Source organism: Mercenaria mercenaria, chromosome 8 (genome assembly GCF_021730395.1).
Source record: "Mercenaria mercenaria strain notata chromosome 8, MADL_Memer_1, whole genome shotgun sequence".
NCBI classification, from domain to species: Eukaryota; Metazoa; Mollusca; class Bivalvia; order Venerida; family Veneridae; genus Mercenaria; species Mercenaria mercenaria.
This window is the reverse complement of record NC_069368.1, coordinates 72,467,928-72,484,920: the sequence shown is the minus strand read 5'-3', so window position 1 is coordinate 72,484,920 and position 16,993 is coordinate 72,467,928. Positions and strand designations below refer to the sequence as shown.

Below are 16,993 nucleotides of genomic sequence, written 5' to 3'. Positions count from 1 at the left end.
CTTGCTCCATGACTAGAATTTTGTTAGACTACCATTAACTTTGATCGAGCAATAAATATTATCTATTCTTGGAAATGATCTGGGTGGATCTATATTTCTGCCTGTTTAATGAATTCTGCGTAACAGTCTTATTGATATGCTGATGTATTGCTGATATCTATAAACTGATACATTGATACAATTAAATTCAGCTAATGACAACCCTATACACTCATGTATATTTGGAACACTCCATACACAAATGTTTTAAAAATATGTAGGATGCAGGGTAGAAGGTAAAGGTGAAACCTGAAAAGTTACCTTTATAAGTCTCTAATAATGAAAAAATGATTATTTTTTAACACAATAAGAAAGATTATAAAAACAATATTTCAAAATGGCTTTAAGCTGAAAGCAAGAAATAAACCATATCACCAAAAAGAATTTTTGTTCATTGTATTGTAACCTTTTCAGCAAGATCTTTTTTCTCCATCAATATTCGCCATGCCTAAGAAAAAATTGGTGCTTTTAATCCTTCAACAAATTAGTTACACCTTTAGTAAAAATATAATTATATAGAACATTATCTTCTGAAATAACAAACCACTTATTAATTTATTTTTCCATTTGTCTTTAAGATATGATCAACAATGACTAGTTATGTATTACAGTGGTGCCCAAGACTTACAAAACTTTCATATTACACTGGATTGCGAGACATCAGGGTGGGGAAGGTATGGATACTTCAAGGTATTATCAAGAAACACGAGAGAAAAAACTTTAAACAAATATTTATCTTTTTTTTTAATGTTTTTTTTGTTTTTGTTTCAAAGTGGGGGGGGGGGGGGGGGGGGGCGAAATCCTAAATAAATCCCCATATATACAAAACTCACGTTTTATAAACAACTAAACAACCTCACTGATATACTATTTGATTACAAATATTTAATGCACTTCAACATAATTTTTACAAGGGAAAAAGAGACACATCCTGAATATCTGATTCTCAATCATGCATAACAATTAGAGTTAAGGGATAAATAGAAAGTTTATATATGAAAGGTTGTCACACTTTTGACTGTTAAACAGAATAAACTTCTTCCTATATCACCACTAAATAGAAAACTGTCATTATACAATTAAATGAAAAAGGAGTCATGTTTAGCACTATGAAACTGGTAAAAAATTCAGTAACTTCTCAAGAACTGAAACATAAACAGTATGGTATATAGTAACAAAGTGCTCCTGTTTAACAGTATCTACCATTCCCCGAACTTCCTGCTCACCTTTTCAACTTGCTCCTTGTCAATCATTAGCTGCTGTGTTTTACTTGTCAGTTCCATTTTCTCATTGAACAGTCGATCTCGCTCTGTTGCAAGGTTTGTAACACGTGCACGTGCGTCTCTGTGATTTTCTTGATTATTGTCAATTTCACGTACAAGTTTTTGTTTTTCCTAGAGAGAACAAAATCATAAAAGCTGACTGAAGTGGGCTCATTTTTTAAATCTCGGAAAAGAACTTATGTTATTCAGCAAGTTCTTCAATACTTTAAGATACAGTAAAACAATGATCACTCAATGTCGCAAAGGGAAAAGAAAGTTCTCAAGTTAACCAGGGTTTCAAGCAATCCTAACAAAGAAACTATTACTTCTTTTAACCCTTACCCTGCTACATTTCTATAATGAACTTGTCCACCTTCCAATTTGGATAATACCATTAACTGTTAAATGGGGTGTTTTACCAAAAAGATGCTGACTGAATGGCAAACAGTGCAGATCATGATCAGACTGCATGGATGTGCATGATCATGATCTACACTGGTCGCAATGGCAGAATCTGTCATGTCCAGCATGATAGGGGTTTACATGCATAAAATACCTCTGCTAGCTGTTTCCAGGAGCTGGCCAGTTTTTCATTCTCCTCTCTCATAGACTCTGTGAGATCCTTAAGTTCATTCAGTTTACTGGTAGAGGACTGTGCTTTGTGGGATAATCTGTCATTTTCCTGCAAAAACAATGAAATCATATGTACAGCTAAACACGATTACAGCGGCCACTGGATTGACTGATCGAAAGTGATCACTATAAATGGCTGACCGCTATGTCAATGTTGGACATTAAATCTATTTAAAACAATGTACATAAGACAAAGTCAAATTTTAAAAATCTTCATTTTATAGGAAATTCAAAATGTCAGACCTAAAGGTCACCATTCTAATCAGTGTCACGGTATATACAGGTGACTACTAATGTAGTTTAGACTCTCTAAACAGGCAATAAAGCAATGATATATATTATAAATACAGGCAATAAAACAGTGATATCAAATCTATATACAGGCAATAAAACAGTGATATCATAATTGCGTCTACATTGTTATCTGTAGTTACTGTTTTTGAGTAACCTTGCCAACAGTGAAAGCAGTGTTAAATTTTTTTACTATAATGATGAAAAACTTAATATTGATACATTCTTTAAAAAAAGAACTGAAAACTTTAAAATTACATTCACCCATCTAACGATATCTGTCATTTTCAGAATTTGTTCTTGCAAAATAATACTGAGAACAGTTATAAACAAAAATAAAATGGTCAACCAATCAAAATGTTTGGAATTTCTAACTGACAATTATATTATGCAAACCTAATAACAATACTATACCTCCATCATATTTTATAGTGAAATCAACAGGCAGTTATATTAGACATACAAACAAAGAATTTCTATATCAGTTCACCATTACCTTACAGTGAAAAATCACAAGGGACTACACTTCTAGGTACTAAGACTTTCTTTGCGAAATATCAAACAGTATTTGCTAGATCACAGTTATATGTTAAGAATAACCTGCAGTTAATGTACTATACATTTACTTATCAAATAATCAAAGTCTTTGTGTTGTTTATAGACTGATATACAGTGGTTCAGATGGGCAGGGTTGAACCACAAGGGAGTTTGCCAAAGTGATTAAACACTGAAGCATCTTAATGATGAAATGTAGTAAATTAAAATCAGATGATAAAGTGCAAGAAGTCATTGTTTATTTTCAATCTAATATGTTCATTATAACATGATGATAGAAGGTAAGACTTATTTCACTCATCAGAGAAATAATAAACAAGGGCATAGAGGATATTACATGAGTGTCTTTTCATATTGTATTTACCGTAGATACCCATGTATAATGCGCACCCGTGTATAATGAGCACCCTCGATCTTAGTCCAAAATCCTGGGGAAAAAAAATAAATAAAAAATTTTGGTCAAGTTTGAGGTGGATGGAAAACGAAAGTAGAGTTTACATCGACACCGGTAATAAATTTTATCTCCGCGGCGGAGAGCAGCATCGGTCTCACGGTACTATCGATTTTTGTTTTCTCGAAAATAAAACCAGTAAATTATTGTTACATTTGTTGTTTTACCTTTTTAAATTCACTATTTTGAATAAATAAATAGCAGCTGATTCAATATTTCGGAATGGTATCTTTCAAAATGACATGAGCTTCTCAATTCAAACTGATAACAAAAGGTGTGATAGTCTTTTTGTCAGGATCATAAAGCCAGTAATTACCGGCAATTAACGTGTCACCTCGTGTCAGTTATGTTGTTCACAGTTTGATCTCGGTTAAAGATAATTCTCGATCTTTAATTAGTATCATAATTTTTGTGATTTGTAATCATTTCTTTCGTCAAAATACTTTTAAATTTATATGAAACTAATTTTGAAAGAAAAATAAACAATTCGATCTTTTACGGAACGTAATGGCAATCTTAGATTTTAGCGGAGACAGTAAGCGCGGGGAGTAGTTTCCCTTTACCAAAATGGCGAACACTGGTAACAAACTTGTTTTGAAGTTGGAAAATTGTCTATACCTGTGTATTATGCGCACCCACGATTCGGGGGTGGTTCCGGGGGTCAAAAAACTGTGCATTATACATGGGTATCTACGGTATTAAACGAGTTTAATAAATACAATGTGGACACACACAAGTGTAATATTCTTTTTATCACATGTAAGCTTTTTCCTGCTGGAACATCAGGATAACTTCTTTCTTTACCTATTATAGACCAAATAAATTCGACCAACGTCTCCTATACTTAAAACAACCTCAATGTCAAAGCTTTATTACACTAGTGTATTACCAAATTTATGTAATGGCTTTATTTCACTCCCACGACGTCAAAAATGTGGTAAGTCATAATATTCTCTTCCCAGTCTGATTTTCATCTGGGAATATAGAATACCTGACTTCTTTCTTTGTTTAACTGACAAAAAATCCCGCCATGTTAGAATGTTAAATATATATGTAATATATCTCACTTAATACACAGTGCAGCTTCTTAAAATTAGTTGTTATTTCACAATTACACATTGTTAGACAGTGGGACAAGAGAAGGTAATTACCAACATATCTCTTACCTCTTTCATTTCTAGGAATGTCTATCATACAAAACAACTTAGTGAAACTTAACTGCTATTTACATATATACTAAATAGCCAAACTACTTAACCTTAACTACAGGTAGTCCCACATCCCACCATGATAAACTTCAATTTCTAATGCTAATCAAAGCCTTGAAATGCCTGATGGTTGCGGGTTTTTGGTAGATTCATTTCTGTTTAAATGCCAGTCTATGAATATACATGAAAGAGAAACAAATACAAATTTAATGTGCTTCATATGTAAGATGAACTCTGCCTGACCCAGCTTGTGATGTAACCATGGGCTGGAACACCTTATCATTGATAGATCTTACATAATCTAAATGGTCAGTGTGAGTGGATACAGGTTGAATAAAAACTGCTTGTTCATTGATAATTCATCCGCATTGTCATTGAATGGGACTGTTTTATGTAGCACATGAACATCCTTTGGATGTGATTCGGAATCAAATAAAGATGCTATGATTGTCAGAAATACACTTTAACTTTGGTAGATGGATAAACCCGCAACTAAAAAGAGCATTTCCAATGCTGACTTTGCATCGAAAATCTCAAACTGACTTTTGAGTAGCATTTTCATTATGGAACTTTAATTTGGAAGCAAGTCAGTCCTGCTTGCTGTGAATGTGTACACTTGTTTTACCAAAATGAAAATATACATTATATAGAGTAAGCAATGAGGCTTATGAAATAACTGCTCATCAAAATACATAATGAAAACTTAGGTAACAGACTGCAACAACAAACTGGAGTCTCATTTCAAACAGAATATTTATTCATTTATTTGGGTTTTACGGCACACCAACACAGTATAGGTTATATGGCACCAAACAGGACTACAAATTTTGGTTCCACATCTCATTTACATCGAAATAAAAACTTGAGGTATGGAATCAAAATCAAACAGAATAGAAAACAGAACAGAAAAGTCCATCTATTCATATAGTGTATTTATGCCTTAAACTTCCACAGGGAAAAAATCAGACTCTTATGATTAGAGCCATTATCACTGTAAAGTCATTTTAATAAATTTGAAAAAGATGTCTTCCAGAAAATGGAAAAAAAAACTGTGATCAACAATAACTTTTCAGTCTTTGCTTCATGCTGAACAAAATTCAAATCCTGACAGAGGCAGAATCTCAATGTTAGTTCAGTTATTCCTTTCATTAACATACCTGATGAACTTGTACAATAAACACAAATATTTCACTTTAAAAGAAACATCTTCTACAAATGAGCCGCGCCATGGGAAAACCAACATAGAGGCTTTGCGACCAGCATGGATCCAGACCAGCCTGCGCATCCGCGCAGTCTGGTCAGGATCCATGCTGTTCGCTAATGGTTTCTCTAGTTCCAATAGACTTTGAAAGCGAACAGCATGGATCCTGACCAGACTGCGCAGATGCGCAGGCTGGTCTGGATCCATGCTGGTCGCAAAGCCACTATGTTGGTTTTCTCATGGCGCGGCTCAAATTATTTGAATGGATAAAAGTCTCTGACTTCATATATCAACTTCAATCTTTTTTGTTTACATCATACCTCTTTGATTCTTTCCATCTCATGTTTAATGTTTCTGTTTTCTCCCTCCATTGGTCCATACTTCTCCCTTGCCAACTCCAGAGCTTCCTTAGCAACCAGAAGTTCTTGTCGTAGTGTATCTTTATCCTATAAAGCAACATTTTTCTTTTTTCTACATATTCAGAACAAAATAATATGGGCAAAACAGTAGATAAATATAATACAAATACATTAAATATTTTATATAGTGCAAAACGTATAAAAATATTCTTTTGCGCTTTGCAATATTGGAACCTTAAAATGTATAACTTAATTTAATTAAAACAAGAGTGCCAGAATGTCACAATATACACCCGTCACAGAAAATTTCTTTACTCTAGCACCTGTATTTGCAAATGGAATTTTAATTTTGTGGTTGTTTAGTAATCATTGTAAGTCATTTGTTTTTCTAAGTCCAAAAAAAACTCCTTACCAGGTAGAGATACCTTAAAATACACCTAAAATTTGAAAGTCAGGGTTCATACAGCCAGACTGACAAAAAATTCAAGGGGTTTTCAAGGAGTTTTCAAGGACTTTTACTACGTTTTCAAGGATAAGCAAAAAATTGAACAATCACTTATTACACACGAAATGACTGGGTTACAATTGCTGAACACTTCGTACATCCAAAATTACTATCACGTGATATAAGTTTTTCTATAAATTTCCAATTTGCAATTGATCAACACTTTATCACACACAAAATAACTGGCAAACAATTGATCAACACTTCTTACATCAACAGCGACTTATCATGTCATATAAGCTCAAGTTTTAGGTGCCTCTGGCTGCTGGGGGCGAAGGTGGAATAGTAAACACATCAAGAGTGGCCGTGGGTGACTCTCGATCAGGTACATTTTTCTTGTGCTTCTCAGACTTGACGTGCGATTTCAGCGCCGATTCACCCATTGAACTAATGTTAATAACTTTGTTACAATATTTGCACATGGCTTTCCGTTTGTTTTCGAGCTCGAGCAGCCATGGATAGGATACAAGCCACTTTTTGTTGAAAATACACGACACTTTCTTCGATACCGATAACGGAAATGGTGTCCATAATTTTTACACGTCGTGATTTTCCTAGTCCCGGTCTGTTTAAAACCCGTATCGTACGGTACACATAGGTTATGTAGACATAAAACATGGCGATGCGTACATATAACAAAGCGTCTTTTACGATCCTTTTTTATTAAGCTGACCAAAATTTCTGAAGAAGGAAATTCAAGGACTTTTATCATAAAATCAAGCACTTTTCAAGCAGTTTTCAAGGCAAGAAAAGAATTCAAGGAGTTTTAAGGAGGTTCTTGCAAATTCAAGCACTTTTCATCTAGCAGCTTGAAATTCAAGGAGTTTTCAAGTCTGTGCGAACCCTGAAAGTAACATCTATGTTGTACCACAGAAAAGTGGTCTTGGTTTTTCCCTACGGTCAATTATAAAAAAGTTACAATATAAGTTATTTATAGTAACAACTAAGGGAAGTTAATCTTTAAAAAAAAAAAAAAAAAAAAAAAAAAAAAATTGTAAGTCCACACAAAAATCCTTACCAGGTAGAGATTGGTCAAAATACACCTCAAAATTGGATGTAACATGCATGTTGTACTACAGAAAAGTGGTCTCGATTTTTCCCTACGTCTAGTAATGAAAAAGTTACAATATAAGCTATTTATAGTAACAACAAAGGGAAGTAATTCTAAAGAAGGGAACTGTGCATGACACTTCGTCTCATGATGGTGTATAATTGTGCCAAGTTACATCAAAATCCCTCTATGCATGAAGAAGAAATGCTTCGGACAGTCATTCTTGTATCTGACCTTTGGCCTCTAAGTGTGACCTTGACCTTAGACCTAGGGACCTGGTTCTTGCGCACGACACTCCGTCTTGTGGTGGTGAACATTTGTGCCAAGTTATATCAAAATCCCTCTATGCATGAAGAAGAAATGCTCCGGACAAAGTTTTCATTCTTGTATCCTTTGACCTCTAAGTGTGACCTTGACCTTAGACCTAGGGACCTGGTTCTTGCGCATGACACTCCGTCTCATGATGATGAACAATTGTGCCAACTTTCATCAAAATCCCTCTATGCATGAAGAAGATATGCTCCGGACAAAGTTTTCATTCTTGTACCCTTTGACCTCTAAGTGTGACCTTGACCTTAGACCTAGGGACCTGGTTCTTGCACATGACACTCCGTCTCATGATGATAAACAATTGTGCCAACTTTCATCAAAATCCCTCTATGCATGAAGAAGATATGCTCCGGACAAAGTCATACTTGAATTTGACCTTTGACCTCCAAGTGTGACCTTGACCTTAGACCTAGGGACCTGGTTCTTGCGCATGACACTCCGTCTCATGATGGTGAACAACTGTGCCAAGTTTCATCAAAATCCCTCCATGCATGTAGAAGATATGCTCCGGACAAGGTCTGTGGACGCCGCCCGCCCACCCACCCGCCCGCCCATCCGCCCGCCAGGGGCGTTCCCATAATACGTCCCGTTTTTCAAACGGGCGTATAAAAAAAAAATGAATTACAAAATTTAATATCAAATACAACTTATTTACAGAATTTGCATATCACTAGATGGTCATATATAAACATTAAATTTCGAAGTTGGGGAAAGCCTGTGTTTGAATTTTACAAAGACCGCTTTTAAAAGATCTATTTAAAAATCAACTTGTTTATGAAGTCGTATTTGCATACTGTTCAGTATCAACTAGAATATCAGGTTGTGCTTTATTTCATCTGTCATATTTCTCTGCTAATACTTTAAACAAGTCAGTGTTTGTGCTAAATGGTGGCAAGTAGAGTCTTGATTGAAGGAAAATAATGTAAGAGCAAGTGCAACAATACTTAGTATGAAAACGTAACAAGAACAAAATTACAGGTCACACAGCAATATTCTAGTTTTGACAGTGGAGAAAAATCCTCAGTGCCTCTCTGGGAATTATTTCAGGCACAGACAAGCACCTGGGTAGAACCACCAAAATTCTATAAGCCTGCTGAATGGCTTCCTCAAATCAAAGAATTCTACAGCCAAAGCAAGGTTTGGGAACCCACAGCCTTGAGGGCAAGTGATCTGAAGCCAGCAACCTTAACCAGTTGGCCTTAGAGGTCGCCTAATTCTATAATAAACTGTGCCCATAAATACCATAAAATCAACTAAGCACATGTAAAAGTGACAAAGCCAGCCATTTACACTTCTTAAAAATTTTCCAACTGAAGCTGAAGTACCAAGACACTGTATATTGTATGAAAAAAATAGTTTCCATTTACAATGGTACCATGATGTTTACCTTTTTGAGTTTAGTATTTTCATTTTCTAGCAGTGATAATGCTGTTGTGGACTGTTCAAGGAGGTTGCTTCGTTTGATATTTTCTGTCTCAGACACCTGGTGCTGTGCTTGTAATGATCTTAAAGCAAAATCCAGCTTGTCTATCCTGCAAGTATTTGAACAAGAGGACCATGATGGTCCTGAATCTCTCACCTGTCCCGACATGACCCAGTTTTGAACTGAGTATGATGTCATTTTTTCCATTATTTGACATATTGACCTAGTTTTTGAGCTCATGTGACCCAGTTCTGAACCTGACCTAGATATCATCAAGATAAAAATTCTGACCAATTTTTATGAAGATCCATTGAAAAATATGGCCTCTAGAGAGGTCACAAGGTTTTTATTATTTGACCTACTGACCTAGTTATTGATGGCACGTGACCCAGTTTCGAATTTGATCTAGATATCATTAAGGTGAACATTCAGACCAACTTTCATGAAGATCCATTGAAAAGTATGGCCTCTAGAGAGGTCACAAGGTTTTTCTATTTTTAGACCTACTGACCTAGTTTTTGACCGCAGCTGACCCAGTTTTAAACTTGAATTAGATATCATCAAGATGAACATTCTGACTAATTTTCATGAAGATCCATTCAAAATTATGGCCTCTAGAGAGGTCACAAGGTTTTTCTATTTTTAGACCTACTGACCTAGTTTTTGACCACAGTTGACCCAGTTTTGAAACTGACCTAGATATCATCAAGATGAACATTCAGACAAACTTTCATACAGATCCCATGAAAAATATGGCCTCTAGAGAGGTCACAAAGTTTTTCTATTATTTGACCTACTGACCTAGTTATTGTTGGCATGTGACCCAGTTTTAAACTTGACCTAGATATCATTAAGGTGAACTTTCTGACCAATTTTCATGAAGATACATTCACAAGTATGGCTTCTAGAGAGGTCACAAGGTTTTTCTATTTTTAGACCTACTGACCTAGTTTTTGATCGCAGTTGACCAAGTTTTGAACTTCATCTAGATATCATCAAGGTGAACATTCTGACCAATTTTCATGAAGATACATTCACAAGTATGGCTTCTAGAGAGGTCACAAGGTTTTTCTATTTTTAGACCTACTGACCTAGTTTTTGATCGCAGTTGACCCAGTTTTGAACTTTATCTAGATATCATATATTTGAACATTCAGACCAATTTTCATACAGATCCCATGAAAAATATGGCCTCTAGAGAGGTCACAAGGTTTTTTGATTATTTGACCTACTGACCTAGTTATTGAAGGAACATGACCCAGTTTTAAACTTGACCTAGATATCATCAAGGTGAACATTCTGACCAACTTTCATGAAGATCCATTGAAAAGTATGGCCTCTAGAGAGGTCACAAGGTTTTTCTATTTTTAGACCTACTGACCTAGTTTTGGATTGTACGTGACTCAGTTTCGAACTTGACCTAGATATCATCAAGATGAACATTCTGACCAACTTTCCTGAAGATCCATTGAAAAGTTTGGCCTCTAGAGAGGTCACAAGGTTTTTCTATTTTTAGACCTACTGACCTAGTTTTGGACCGCACGTGATCCAGTTTCGAACTTGACCTAGATATCATCAAGATGAACATTCAGACCAACTTTCATAAAGATCCCATGAAAAATGTGACCTCTAGAGTGGTCACAAGCAAAAGTTTACGCACGGATGGACGGACGGACGACGGACGCTGCTTGATCACAAAAGCTCACCTTGTCACAAAGTGACATGTGAGCTAAAAATATGGTTATTTAAATTTAGCACTTAAAACTGATTGTTTTTTATCTTCTTGACAAACACTTTAGTAAATATTTGTAAATTAAATAGAGCGTCGTGACATTACTGGCATTTAGTTTGTGTCTTTGCCAATTTTTTATTCCGATTAGAGAAGTTTTATACTACTACTACTACTGGGCAGAATACTATTGTAATAAATGGTAATTACATTCAACAATTACACAAAATGGCATTTAACATGGTTAAATGACACCATTATTTTGGCAGTTGTTTTGCTAGCTGGAAAGTAATCATTTATAGTTTATTACAAACTATTTTTAGACTGAAAATTTCAGGGTCAAAATAGAGAAAACTCCCTATTTAAATAAAACAATTTTTAGCTGCTCATTCTAAAACCTAGCAACTGAAGAAATGAACACTCTAATCTACCCTGCAAACAATTCCAAAAAAATCACATAAAAATGCATCGGAATGCTAAAGCAAAAATATTACGGTATTTACTAATTTAGCTTGAATCACAATATACATTTAACTTCTTTGTTTGATCTGTTTCATATGAAAATATGTCATATTGCTGTCTCAAAAATGCTGAATAAACAATTATGCTGTAAAAATAACATCATCCTGAAATTCTACTAATATGTAAATTTTGGTCACCTTTATAGACTGGCTTATTGCTGAACACAATATGGTACGATGTCAAAAATCAGTTTATTCATAAGTTAACTGTAATATTTTCAAGGTCTAATATATGCCAGTTCATTTCTTAAATCAGCATGCTGCAGCATAAACAGCATGTAGGGAAAAAAGTAAAAACTTTATCCTTTATAAATAGGCCTAGTAATACATAGTTAAAAATTATCAATAGATCTATATTTTGCAAATATTACACACATTATACTAGCCAGTCAACATAAAGCTACCTGTCATAATGTCTGAAATTTTGAATAGGGAAAGTCATCATGTAATAAGCAAATAAACTCTTAAAGAACACAGCTCAGGCTATCCTCTGGTTTTAGTCAAACAATAGCTGATAGCCAATGTTCTTTGTTATACAGTTAAAACTCAAGATCTCGAACTCAAAATTCTGGCTGTTTCAAAGAGATTTTCAAGTTCTGTACAAAATATCATTTCAAGTTGAATTTTGGTTTGAAGTAAAATGCTCAGCAATACCGTGTTTCAACTGTTTTTAAGACAAACTTTATGAAAAATTTCTTGAATCTAGTAGGTCATCGGATTTTCTTTTTTCTGAAAGTTTTAAATGATGTAGTGAGAAATGTAGCAAAATAAATGCAAACTTTACAACCATATATGATATAACAGTAATTTTACTGAGAGTGCAACTTAGTTTTGTCATAGCAACCATACATACCTGTTTTGCATTTCATCTCTTAACCTATCATTCTCGTACTTCAGATAGGATTTATCATCCTCTGACTTTTCTAACTGGTTGATTTTATCTCGATATTCCTGAAACATGAGTGTGTAACCAAACTAAAAATTATGAAATTCAATTTTACATTACCAATAATATCAAGTTAATAAGTAACTGTAAATGTTGGTCTTTTTCCAAGTGTTTGTCTAAGTAACTGTTTGGATGTAAATCAACCAATCAGTTTAAATGTATCCCTAGCTTGCACAGAGATGCAAGATAAAGAACCATAGGCTTTTCCATATAGTTTGTTGGAATTTATGTAGTTTAAAACAATCAAAGGGCAATAACTCTACAAGTATTGAAGAGATCTTGACAAATGATGTACGGTTTAAAATTTACTTTGTTAAATGGGAATTAATAGATTGTACAACAATTACGACAAAAACTCTGTTCCTGAAGTGATTCTGATGAAATTTGCGCGTGCACCACTGCCCTATTTTGGTCTACATTTGTGTAATTTCATGGATATCCATCTATTATATGTTACTTAGATGCAGTCAAAAATCTGTTTCTTTTACTGAATCAAGGGGAAAAACTCTGCTTTTATTTTTGGTCAACAGGGGTTAATTCTATATATGAGAAAAGGTCACATGCTAATTAATAATTACATGATGTTTGGTGTTTCTAGCTAAAATACTTTTTGAATTATAAGCATTTTCAATTCCAGAAGGACTGACACACACAAACAGATGGACAAATAGATGGATGAACGATCTATATTCCTTCACCTTTGTGGGGTGGGATAACTCATATTTTTTAACAGCTGTTTACTGGCTTACACAGCCATTTTGGCCATTTTTCTTGACTTTTTGCTATACAAAGAGTTGTACTAATATATTCAACTGAAATCTCTTTTCACAGCGTAATGAAAGCATAGCCCCTCACCACCCTATTATACTGGGAGTAACACAATTTCAATCTGGTTTCACAATTACACTAGAATTGGTGTCATTTCTCCTGATTTATCAAATGTTCAGCTTTCTTTTTCATAAAAACTGGCTGGAATGATGAAGGCACAGGTTAGTTTCTGCTAACAAAATGTTGCCACAGGCCATCAACAACTTAAAAAGTCTATCCGACATATACTTCCTTGACCTACCTTTTCTTTGTATTTTAAATCATCTACAAGTACTGAGTTGGTTTTGGCAGTTCCTTCTATTCTGTTTAATCTGTCATTTTGTAACTGAAATATACAAGAAAACAAATACATTTCTGAAACTCTGCAAGATGAATGAATAAAACATGATAAGACTTTGTAATGTAAACAAAATCATGTACTGACTGTAATTTTACCCTGTTTTAAAACTGGATTATTAAATAATTAAAAAGAACTTGAAATCTGTGCCATACTCCTGCTGTGATAACTTCCCCCAGCTATACTTTAATGCCATGTTCATGTTGCACTCATGCTTTAATCTAATTTAGTCTTATTTCTTCTGGAACACTCAAAACAATATCAATAACTAACATCTTAAATCAAACAATCAATCAATAATAAGAGCTGTTTGTAAAACACATGCCCACCTTGATGACCTGTCTGATGTGAGTGGGGTACATAATTTAGTGTGCTGTGACACTGACCTTTGATCAAAATAACCTAAAAAAATTCAGGAGTTATCTACTCCACTGACTACTGACATCCATCCTAAGACAGTTGACGGCCAAAATCTTCTTTAAATATTGAGCTAAACAGATTTTAAGTCTCGAGGACAATGTGACTTTGACCTTTGACCTACCATGTCATAAAACAATTAGGGTCATTTACTGACCACACGCAATCATCTTATGATGGACAACTGAGAACTGAATGACAAAGCATTTCTTGTTGTTGGGTGGGATGCATTTCAATCTTGGGGTCACCTTGACCTTTGACCAACTGACCCTTCCCCCTCAATAACAGGGGCAACAGTGTTTGATACAATATCAGTTACTTCACACAGGAAAAAACATGATCTAATTAGAGCTAAGATGATTAGATGAAAAAGCGACAAAGTGCCCAAGCCAAGTAAAGGGCAGACTTTACTCATTATCATTCTTCAGTTTTGACCTCATAAGAGTTATCCAGGTAAACAAAATGTTTCAATCATGTCAAACTTTGCAACAGCTTTGAATCTGGAGTCCCTTGTCCATACAAGCTGACATTTTTCCACATCATTTTCTTTTGGTTTAGATAATTATACAACCATTTTATCATGCATCACATCTATTGATTTCAACATCGGCAAAAACAGACAAAAAACATTTAGCTATTAAAGACTAAACTGAAACACGAGAGCAAACTTTTACAATGTACAGTCAAACTTTCTTCGCTCAAACAGGACGGGACCAAAAAAAACATGTTTGAGCTACCAGCAGTTAAAGCCATCAAGCAATATACATTATATAGGGATTTTGCCAGGATCTGGTGATGACTTTGAATGAAGGACGGTTTTGAAATTATTTAACCAGTTCAAACAAACAAAGCTAGACTGTAACTTACCTCTAATGTTTCCTGTGCTTCTTTCAATTTGTGCACTAGCACAACTCTTCTGTTTTCACTGTCATCTAAATTATCCTTCAAGTGCCGCAACGAGTGCTCGAAAGGTCGCGTCCTCAATGACTGTGACAGGATAGGGTCAAGGTCTTGGGAGCTTGTCATGGGAATACGTGTCATGGAACGTGAACGGCTCATTCTCGGAGATATGTTGTAATCGTCAGATAAATACAATCCTGATCTGCTTTTTGATCTAAATGTTGAGCTGAAATTTAATAAAGAATTTTTTTTTAATTCTAAAAAAACAACAAATACTACTAGAGATAACTTCTGAAAAAAAGTGCATGTCTTACCATACTGCTTTATTTAACTTTTACCCTGCTAAATTTCTAAAATGAACTGGTCTGTCATTCAATTTGGGCAGGTCCATTTATTATTCGAAGGGGTGTCCACTGAAAAATTATTGACTGAATAGCGAACAGTGCAGACCATGACCAGCCTGCACAGATGTGCAGGGCTCATCTTTTTCTGCACTGGTCGCAAAGGCAGAATCACTTGCTGCTAGTAGGCTAAAGGTTAAATGGCAGTATAAATGTATGGGCATAACACAGAGATATGTGCTGGGAGAAAGACAAATATAAATGGAAGCAGCACAATATTTTTGATACAAGATAATTCTTGGGAAATTGTTGAAAGTAAATAATATATTGTATGTAACCATAACTAATCAACAAAAGCACAGAAAGAAGGGCCATAATGGTCCTTTATTGTTCACCACAGTTCCATTGCTCTCAGCATAAGTTCACAAAGACCCAACCTACTTCACACTGTTGTTTACAGTATTTCAGTTATCAAATGTCGAGCAGTTAACTTATCCATTGTTCTTGGATTCAGTATCAGTACTATCCTGTGTACTTGAATGCCGGACTGGATTTTCCTATGTTTTTGCAGGTGCTAGAAAATCTTTGATCTGACCCACAACCCTATGATCCATAGATCTGTGCTCTACCCAATGAGATATGTGGGTGAGGTACCCAGTTTGCTGAGAAGATGTACCACTGTTAAGTTAATTTCCCCAAGAAACTGACAACTTCCTGACATCAAAATAATTTGTTTTGGGTTTAGTAGCTCTGTTTTAAGAAGTATTTAACAACAGACAATTAATCTAACCAGTGTTCCTGGATTCTGTATCCGCACTATCTGTTCAACGAAAGTAATAAATAAATTATTGCTAACTAATGCACTGAGTTTACTTTTTTCTTCACAAACAACAGACAACTTCTTGGCATGTATGAAAGCAAGGATGAAAGATTTCGTACATATTTTCCTCCAAAAAAACTTTCTTCCAGCTGATTTTAGTATACAAATATCACATCAAAATACTGCCTAACTTAAATATGACTTGTGAAATATCGCGAGATATTATGATATATACCAACAAGAGCTGTCTCCATAGGATGACACATGCCCCCGATGGCACTTTGAATGAATAGTTATGGCCGATGTTAGAGTTTAGGACCTTTGACCTACGGAGCTGGGTCTTGCGTGCGACACGTCGTCTTACTGTGTCACACATTCATGCATAGTTATTTTAATATCCATGCATGAATGACAAAGATATGGACTGGACATGCCAATCAATGCACTATCATGAAAAATGACCTTTAAAGTCTAAGTGTGACCTTGACCTTTGAGCTACGGACCTGGGTCTTGCGTGTGACACGTCATCTTACTGTGGTACACATTCAGGCCAAGTTATTTGAAAAATCCATCCATCGATGACAAAGATATGGACCGGACATGCCCATTAATGCACTATCCTTTAACGTCTAAGTGTGACCTTGACCTTTGAGCTAAGAACCAGGGTCTTGCGCACGGCACGTAGTCTTACTGTGGTACACATTCATGCCAAGTTATTTGAAAATCCATCCATCGATGACAAAGCTATGGGCCGGACACGCCCATCAATGCACTATTCTTTAACGTCTAAGTGTGACCTTGACCTTTGAGCTACGGACCTGGGTCTTGCGCGCGACACATTGTCTT

At 35.2% G+C, this 16,993-nt stretch overlaps 1 protein-coding gene across 1 annotated transcript in view; it reads right to left on the bottom strand.

Moving 5' to 3' along the window:
- The window catches only part of LOC123566099 (myosin heavy chain, non-muscle-like), a 183,160-nt gene that overhangs the window by 155,520 nt on the left and 10,647 nt on the right, over window positions 1–16,993 (bottom strand). The window contains exons 3-11 of the mRNA XM_053549186.1: window positions 14,954–15,212; window positions 13,574–13,657; window positions 12,412–12,509; window positions 9,273–9,417; window positions 5,961–6,086; window positions 4,398–4,418; window positions 1,858–1,983; window positions 1,266–1,433; window positions 446–487 (exon numbers count right to left, since the gene is read on the bottom strand). Coding sequence (XP_053405161.1) covers window positions 446–487; window positions 1,266–1,433; window positions 1,858–1,983; window positions 4,398–4,418; window positions 5,961–6,086; window positions 9,273–9,417; window positions 12,412–12,509; window positions 13,574–13,657; window positions 14,954–15,212 — 1,069 coding nt within the window. The remainder of the gene's footprint in view (window positions 1–445; window positions 488–1,265; window positions 1,434–1,857; window positions 1,984–4,397; window positions 4,419–5,960; window positions 6,087–9,272; window positions 9,418–12,411; window positions 12,510–13,573; window positions 13,658–14,953; window positions 15,213–16,993) is intronic.